The 9,000-nt window shown below is 55.3% G+C and overlaps 1 protein-coding gene across 2 annotated transcripts in view; it reads left to right on the top strand.

Moving 5' to 3' along the window:
- Positions 1-3,654: 3,654 nt before the first annotated feature.
- PXDC1 (PX domain containing 1) overlaps positions 3,655-9,000 on the top strand; it is a 28,553-nt gene continuing 23,207 nt past the window's right edge. For both annotated transcript variants that reach the window (XM_033216077.1, XM_033216076.1), the window contains exon 1: positions 3,655-4,451. In XM_033216077.1, coding sequence (XP_033071968.1) covers positions 4,196-4,451 — 256 coding nt within the window. In that variant the 5' untranslated portion in view covers positions 3,655-4,195. The remainder of the gene's footprint in view (positions 4,452-9,000) is intronic.

Here is a 9,000-nt window from a genome sequence, read left to right as displayed (position 1 = left end):
TAATATCTTTAATAATTATATCACTTATAAAGCTTTCCACAAAGGGGCATTGCAGTTCTTCAATTTATTGCAAACATATCTTTAAAAAAAGTCAGTCCTAATATTGAAGCTATAATACAAATTTTAAAACAATTGTCATTATACCGTAAACCACAATGAAGAACATCTTATTTATTTATGTATTTATGTGTGTATGTATTTATTTATTTATTGAGACAGGGTCTCACTCTGCCACCCAGGCTGCAGTGCAGTGGTGTAACCTTGGCTCATTGCAACCTCTGACTCCTGGGTTCAAGCGATTCTTGTGCCTGAGCCTCCTGAGTAGCTGGGATTACAGGCACCCTCCACCACACTCAGCTCATTGTTTTGTATTTTCAGTAGAGACAGGGTTTCACCATGTTAGCCAGGCTGGTCTCAAACTCCTGACCTCAGGTGATTCTCCCTCCTTGGCCTACCGAAGTGTTGGGATTACAGGCGTGAGCCACTGCACCCAAGCCAGAACATCTTATTTAAACAAAAAGGGATTAATATTTCACCAGGCAAATAAATGTAGCAGTTTCTTTTCTCTCCATATCTACAACCAATGGTGTTATTTTACAGGCCAATTCTAAAGAGAAGCAATTTTTAAAAAATGATAAAAGCCACGTTTTGCTCAGAACTATACTGTTCACATACCATATAAGTTGTTTTATAGCAAATACCAATTTGCCAGGCTCCAGATTGCAAAATGCTAAGTTGTGAGTTCAGTATTGTCCAGCCAGTTGTTTGTCTGAGATTTGGCAGCACGTACTGTTGAGAGAGGACACCGTGTTGCCGCCACTTCTCATAGCTGAGTCTACTATGGTAGACCATCCATGTCCTTAAAATGCAAGTCTTAGCAAAAAGCCTCCCACAAATCCACTAGATGTCACAAAGTTCTGTTTGATAAATTCAGTTGCTTCTTCAGTTGTATTGTTGATTTCAGGTGCTGCTTTACTTGCTCATTTCTTAGTCCGTCTTTTTTTTCTTTTTTGAGATAGAGTCTTGCTTTGTCACTAGGCTGGAGTGCAGTGGCGCGACCTCGGCTCATTGCAACTTCTGCCTCCCGGGTTCAAGTGACTCTCCTGCCTCAGCCTCCCAAGTAGCTGGGATTACAGGTGCCCACCACCACGCCTGGCTAATTTTTGTATTTTTAGTAGAGACAGAGTTTCACCATGCTGGACAGGATGGTCTCAATCTCCTGACCTCGTGATCCACACGCCTCGGCCTCCCAAAGTGCTGGGATTACAGGCATAAGCCACCACGCCCAGCCTTTAGTATGTCTTTTTGCTTTGTGTATGTCTCTTTCAATTCTCTTCCAGTCAATCTGGAAGTCACCGCAGTTGCTGCAAGCTTCCCAACTCTCGGGAGCAAAAATCCTGCATACCAGCCTGTCACACCACACATTCTGATCTGGGGAGCTACTGAGTATTTTTCTATAACACCATAGGTCTCCAACTGGGGCCAAACACTCGATTCCACCGCTGATGTCTTCTTGCATACTCAGTTAAATCCAACACTTCATAAGAGTCGTCATCACTTTCATATTTTGGGGGCTGGGGTTAGAGGTCACCATGATACCACAGGTAGCCTCTTTTGGGGTGGTCCCTGCCTGCTCTCCTCTTCCTGGCACTTTCAGAAAATAAGTAACAAAAAAATACTGAGAAGAAAATCATAATCTTATTAAGCAAATGGGCTTGTCACTGGTGGAGGGTGTCCAGGTTCTTGGCATCTCGAACAAAGAAGTGGACAAAACGCACAAAGCAAGGAAGGAATGAAGGGATTTATCGAAAATGAAAGTACATTCCACAGTGCGGGAGCGGCCAGAGCATAGGGCCTCAGAGGCCCGTTACAGAAGTTTTGGAAGTTTAAATACCCCCTAGATGATTCCATTGGTTACTTCGCTTACGCTCTATGTAAATGGAGAGGATGAAGTAAAGTTACAAAGTCATTTACAGCATAGCCCTATGGAGTGGATATTTCCTGTTATAGCTGAAGTGTGAATTGGCCTTATGTTCCCTGCCTCATGACCCTATTTTCCTGCCTCAGGCTCACTGCTCAATCAATGTACACAGAAGCCAATACCATGGTACTGGCTTTTGAGAAAAGAAAGGCTTTATTGCAAGACCAGCCAGCAAGGAGACAGGAGGCAGGTTCAAATCTTCCTCCCTGATTTGGGGTCTGGGACAAGTTTTAAGGAAGCAAAGGGCAAAGGAAAGGACTTATAAATGTTGGCTTGGCGGGATCTGTTTGAAGACCTTCAAATTTGGCCATTTATGGCAAGGTATGTTGAGTTGGATTTTAGTCTCTATCTTCTGGGCCAAGAGACCCTTCCCTTCTGAGAGCTGAAATGTTCGGGTTCCAGTCATGTCCCAGTCTTCTGCGTTCCAAGGAGAGGAACAGTTGGTTCTGGATGTTTGTTAGAGATCAAACCTTTTTCTAGGGTGCATGCCTGGGCTTTGTGACTTAGAGTTTTTGGCTCTGTTATACCTGCAAGGTAACTCAACATTTTGTTATAAACAGAGTAAGCCTCGTTTGGGCTGGTCCTGCGGCTACAATGGCACTTATTCCCACCACCTAGAGTTAAGCGCTGCTGACACACTGACTGTTTACTTCCAGTTCCCACGGCCCCTATTCCCCTACACAACATCACACAGGAAACATATGCGTTCATTTAATTAACAAATGTATATAAGAACATCATAAACAAAGCAAAAGTCTCTCTTGACACTCTCCATCTTGACCTATTCACCGTCCCAGATCAGGTGAAGAACTTTGAAGCTATGCTATCTGCAAGTCACCGGCACAGTCGGAATAAAAGCTGGTCATGGTGGTGAGGGTCATGCGGGTCGGGACTGAGTCGAGGCAGGCGGGACCGAATGGTAGGGACCTGGGTGGACATCTGGGTCGGGACTGAGTCCAGGCAGGCCACCCGCCTTGGGCCTCCAACATTTCCGAACAGGGCTGGGCTTTAGAGGCTTTCCAGAGCGCTGCCGGGGCGGGGGTGAGGTGAGGGGCTCGCCCTGGCTCTCCCACCCCTGCCTACACGCTGTGAGGTCATTCGATTCATTTCTGGAACTAACTTGTAATTCTCAAACAAGTGCTATTAATTCTCTTCCAACAGGAACGGCCTCAGTAACGCGCCGCTGAGTCAGTTTTCAGGGCCGGCGGTTTCCCCAAGTCCACTCCTGAGGCCCCTCAAGCGCATCCACGGCGTCCGGCTTCCCAGGGCGCTCTTTCCCGGGAGACCTTCTCATCACTTCTCCGAGGGCTGCCCCGCGGTCTGTCCGGCCGCGTCCCGGGCCTTGGGGCGGCTGAGGCACGACCGGAATGCGCGGGAGGACGCGGGGCGGGGACGCGAGGGCAAGGACGCAGTGCACGGAGGGGACGCGGGGCTCGGAGGGGACCCGGGGCGGGCCGGCCTGGCCTGGGCCCTGGTGGGGGCGGCGCTCAGCCCGGCCCGCGCCCCCCGCCCCGACACTCGCAGCCCCGCCTCCGGACCCCCGGTAGTTGCCATCCCCTCGCGGGCCGGGTGGGGCGCGCAGCTCCCAGCCCTGGGAGGTCCCGAGGATCGCGAAACGGAAAGAGAAAAAAGTCTGCGCCGAGCGCCTGGCAGGCAGGGCCCGCCCCGCCTCCCTTCCCGGCTGGTCCAGTCACCGACCTGCGGCTCCGGGGCCGCGAGGGAGGAGGCGCGGGGGGCGCGAGGCGGGGGCGGGCGCTCGGGGCTCGGCCCCGCTCTCGGCTCCGGGGGTTCCCGTGGCCGCAGCAGCGCGGTCTCTGCGGAGGCTGCGGGGGCGCGGCCAGCCAGACCTCTTCCTTTCCAGGGCGGCCCGCGGCGCCCGTTCCGCGGGAGGCGGGAGGGAGGCGGACGCGGCCTGGCCTCGACGTCGACTACCGCGCCGCCCGCGATGGGAAGCGCCTTATAAAGCCGCGCCCGGCCGGCCCGAGCCACTCGCCGCCGCGCCGCCCCGAACGCGGGCCGCACGCAGCCTCCTGGAGTGCCTGGCCGACCCCGGACGACCCCGGCCCCGGACGCACCGCGGACGACTCCTGCCCCGGACGCGCCCCGCACTACCCCGGCCACGGACGTACCCGGGACGACCCCGGCCTGGGCGCGCCTCCTGCGGGGGGGCGGGCGGCGGGGCCGGGGCGCCCTTGGAGGGGGCATGCGTGCGACATGGCCTCGGCGGTGTTTGAGGGCACGTCGCTCGTGAACATGTTCGTGCGTGGCTGCTGGGTGAACGGCATCCGCAGGCTCATCGTCAGCCGGCGCGGCGACGAGGAGGAGTTCTTCGAGATCCGCACGGAGTGGTCGGACCGCAGCGTGCTCTACCTGCATCGCAGCCTCGCGGACCTGGGTCGCCTGTGGCAGCGCCTACGCGACGCCTTCCCCGAGGACCGGTCCGAGCTGGCGCGGGGGCCGCTGCGGCAAGGTGCGGGGCCGGGGACGCGGGAGGGGCGCGGGGCCGAGGCTACCTTGAAGTGCACGAAGGAGGCGGGGAGAGACTTCAACCGAGATTGCGACTTCTCCTTCCTGCCCACCCTGGACAGGGCACACTTGGACCCCGCGCCCGCAGACGAGGGGTGCCCGGGCGGCCGGGTTAGGGGGACGGGGAGCCGGCCTGCCCAGCCTGGGGGCGCCCCTGGCGGAGGAGCCAAATGGGGCGGGAAAGGGGCCGAGGCCGGCAGGGCGGACGCCGCACGGTCCCCGAGGACGAGTCACTTCGGAGGAGGGCGGGGGCGCCAGGAGCTGAGCGGCTCGCAGGGTCAGCCCGGCCCTAACCCCTGCCCGGTACCTCCCGAGGGCCGGCGGGCGGGCGCACTGGGAAAGCGTCTGGGAGCAGTTAACTGCAGGGTCCCAGCCGGGGGTCGCGTCGGGTGTGGCAGCCGCCCCTGAGTTCTCCCCGCGGAGGGCGCGCCCCTGGTCTTCCAGCGCGAGGTGCCACGCAGCCCTTCCGTCCCTCCTCGGAGGGGCCGCCCCGCCCACGGCTGCCGCGGACAGCCAGGGCCCCCCCCGCACCCCCGCCAGGGCTGGTCCCCATTCGAGTTGGATCAGCTGGGCCGCCTCCTCCCCGGCCTTGTGACCGTCCTGGCTCGCGGGAATTCTTGTTTTCAGAAACCGCGGTGGCTTCCCTTTTCCTACGGCTCTGCCCGAGCTTTCTTTTGGAGGCCAAGCTGAGGGGGTGGAAGCGGGGAGGACGCAAGAGAGAGGGGCTGGAGTTGAGACGGGAAGAATGCAGGGTGGAGGGAGCAGGCCGGGGAGAGGGGCCGCCTGGGAGGAGAGTAGAAGGGGCGGGAAGACTGGAGGACTTCCGAGCAGCACCCCCGCCGGACATGTGTGACCACCTGTAGCTCAGAGCATTGGGACAGTGGCCCAGCAGCCGTCCTTCAATCCTTCTCTAAGCGGAGACCTCCTGAAAGCCTGGGGCCAACTTACTGAAGCAGAGGGTGGCCCGTCCAAGTCTCCCCAGCCTGCTGTCTGGCTGCAGTCTTGAGATATCCTCTGCTTTTCCCTGGCGATGGCCCCAACCCCAGTGTGTGAATTACGTGGATAATTAGCTCGGTTCTCATGACACATCCTTTGGAAGGGCTCCCACAGCCAGCCAGTTGGGGCCCTGAGCGAGAAGGCCCGCCTTTCAGGCTTCCCTCTGCTCCCCACAGCCTCGCATTTATAGCTGTTCTCCAGACAGTTGGGTGTTATTTCAAGCGTGGAAGCAGTTTTCTTTGGATTTGCTGTTTGTTAAGATATTTTAAATTTAACAAATGAATGCCCAAATCAGGAAAGCATCGTGAAGGAACAGCGGTTTATTCAATGACCTTTCTTGGAACGAGGCTTGAACACACTGGAGTCCTTGAGCCTCACTGTGGTCAGGCGTCTGAGCTCCGTGACCCCAGGCAGGCTGGTTGCAGTGGGCTCCCCGTGGGGCTTCCCACCTGTAACTTTGTACCTGTGGCCTCTGACGTTGGTGAGGACTGAAAGGCATGGTAGAGGGTCTAACAAGAGCAGGTTCTCCATAAATGCCAGTTGTCATCGTTACCATCGCATCAGCCCTTCTGGCAGGGGTTGGGCCAGCCGGTGGAAAGAGGGTGTGGTTTCGCATCCACGCGGGTGGAAACAGCTCACCTGAAGCAGGAGGGCGGGGCGTGTGAGGAACTCCACTTGCCCTGCACGCACCCTGACTCCGCCTCTTTTGCTCTCACCTGAGTTGTGCTGGGTCCGTTATGCGGTCACAAGGTGTGTGGACACGCGAGAGTGTCTCCAAAGAGTGAAGAAAGGTTAAAGACGCGAGAGATTACCGTGGAGAAAAGACTCAGAAGGGATACGATAGGTACCTCCAAGTACCTCAAGGGGAACACAAATCAGAAATAGGGGTCAGAGTGATGGTGGCAGGGCTGGTGGGTGCTGAGTGTGAGGCCCAGCGGCTGGGTGTGAAGGACATTCTAACAGCACACCATGGAACTGTTGGAGCTGCTGCCTCTGCTGGGGACAGTCTGGCACCCCCTGGAGAGGGTGAAGAGGGGAGCCTGGGACCAGAGCCGGGACCATAAGCCCTGTCTCCATTCTAGTCTTTGGTTTTCTGAGGGACAGTTAGCCGGTCCCTGCCTGGCACACCCAGGTTTTGTTGTGCAGCGCCAGGGAAGTCCTTTCCCTTTCTTTGATCCTTTTAAGTCCAGGGAAACTGTTTACCAAGTAAAATATATCCCAGTAATGTAAAAGCGGATTGCACCTTATTTCCGTGCAGATTTATTATTTGCATAAAAAGATTGTCTGGATATACGAACTGTCAACACAAAAGGCCGCCAGGTGTGTGTGCCCTGCTGCGCTGCAGTGCCAGCTTTTCTCTGCATAATTCCCTGTCAGATTCCCCAGTTTGCATGCATTGAACTGTTTCTGGGGTGAGTCAGATTTGCATTCTCTCGTTCCATGTAAGAGGTTTGTGAGGAAATCTGGATTTCTGAGCTTCTGTTGGCAGTGGGCTGGTGACTGTTGGAAGTGTCTGACTGCACTCCCTTGGAGGGTGTGGGAGCCTTGGCCCGGCTTGCAGCTTTGACTCTGCTAGCAATTAAAGGGATGCTGAGCCCTTGTCTTCGTCCCTTGACTATTGCAGTGGGGGTCAATGTGCGTTTTCTCTCTCTGCACACACACTGTGGAGTGGTGCTTGGAGGCCATCCCTGGGCCTTGTATGTGTCACAGTGCCACGTCTGCAGGGATATGTCAACCCTGCCTGGGGTGGAGGCAAAGTGCTCACTAGCGCACTCTCCTGGCCTTCTGTTTGGGTGAGGTCGGACCAGGCTGACCTCAGTACTTGCCCAGCTTCCGTCCTCCAGCCCCTTTCCTCGCACTCCCGCTCTCCCACCCGACCTTCTTCTCCATCTGGATTGGATATGCCCCCTCTCCCTTTCTTGTCCCCCGGCCCTAGGGGAGGGAGCTAGCTGTTTCCTGGGGATATTGTTGCTGGGTTGCCAAGGTGTTCCGTTCTTGTGTTTTCTGGTGGGCCCGTTTTTCATTTAAATCCCCTCTGTGCGATACCTAACATGGTTCAGGGTTACCCTTTATTTACATCTCTCACACCTAGGAAGGTTTATGCTTTAAAACATAAGCATGTTGAATTTCCTTATTGGCAGTTGGAGGCTCCTGGACTTTTTTGATCATTGTTTCTATAGTTTCAGGCTTTGTGATGTCTGAGTCAACCAGGTCGCCACTGCAGCAGCAGATTGTGTTCCTGAGTAGTCAGGTGATCTTTGATGCTTAGTGGCTGTACAATCAACATTTTGGTTTTACATTGATTCCATCAAATATCTGCATAATGCCTACCACATGTATAGGTGATAGTGGCACAACAGTGAACAAGAGACCGAGAACATCGCTGTCCTCATGATTCTTATATTCTGGTTGGGAGAAATCCAATAGTAAACAAGATAAACAAGTAACAAAATATATTCGAGAGTGATACGTGTTCACAAGAAAAAATAAGGAAGCAGAGAAAGGGGCTCCGACTTGCAGGAGCAGGGGAGGGGATTTGCATTTCCACAGGGTGGTCAAGGACCTTTGAATAGAGAACTGAAAGAAAGTGGGGATCAAGCCATTGGGTGCTTGGAGAAGTCGATTCTAGGCAGTGGAAGAGCAGGTGCAAAGGCCCTGAGGCCGGCGTGTGTCTGGTAGGTTTGGGGTGTGAGGAGGTGTAGCGGCTGGTGTGGAGAGTGTTGGTCAGGAAGGGAGAGAGGCAGGTCGTGGTCACAGAGGGGCAGGTCGTTATTCAGAGAGGGCTCTGAGCAGAGACGTGATTTGGCCTCACTCAAACTCAGGCTGCTGTCCTGAGAAAGAGTGGGGAGGCAGGGAGGCAGGTGCTGGGGCGTGGTGCAGCAGAACAGGTGGGAGAAGTGAGCAAATGCTGATTTGTATTGAGGGGGAGTCACGGGGCACTGCAAGGCCAGACATGGGGCGCGGAGGAGAGTGCAGATGACCCCAGAGTGTTCAGTCTGAGGTGCTGGACTGGCAAGATTGCCATTTGCTGCCATGGAGGAGTCGGCAGGAGGAACTGGCATGGGGGAGGAGGTGGCTCAGGAGGGCAGCGTGGGAGGCGGCATTTTAGCATTTTCTTTTAGTAAGGCCATGATCACGAGCCCACGAGCCCATGTGGTGCTAATGTACCTGCCTGTGCTCACCTTCATCGCCAAAGACGTTCATCTTACCTGCATGCTAGGAGACTGTCTTCTTAGACTTGAGATCCGAGTACCAGGGGACTGGCATCTGGGACATTACCAGTAAAGGGCTGGACACAGATGCGACCACCAGACTCCCACAACCCTGACAGCTCTAGGAAGATGCGTGCTTTGATCCCATGGACTGAACCTGCTCATGCTGTTCTTAGGTAGACAGTGAGGGGAGAAGCCCTGTGTCTGACAGTGAGGGGAGAATCCCTGAAAGATAAGGGAGAATCCCACCCAATGGCCAACTGCAAAGCCACAGAGTTTACTTTC

Source organism: Trachypithecus francoisi, unplaced genomic scaffold, assembly GCF_009764315.1.
Source record: "Trachypithecus francoisi isolate TF-2019V2 unplaced genomic scaffold, Tfra_2.0 Lachesis_group10, whole genome shotgun sequence".
Taxonomy (NCBI): Eukaryota; Metazoa; Chordata; class Mammalia; order Primates; family Cercopithecidae; genus Trachypithecus; species Trachypithecus francoisi.
This window is presented reverse-complemented; position numbering and strand designations above follow the sequence as displayed.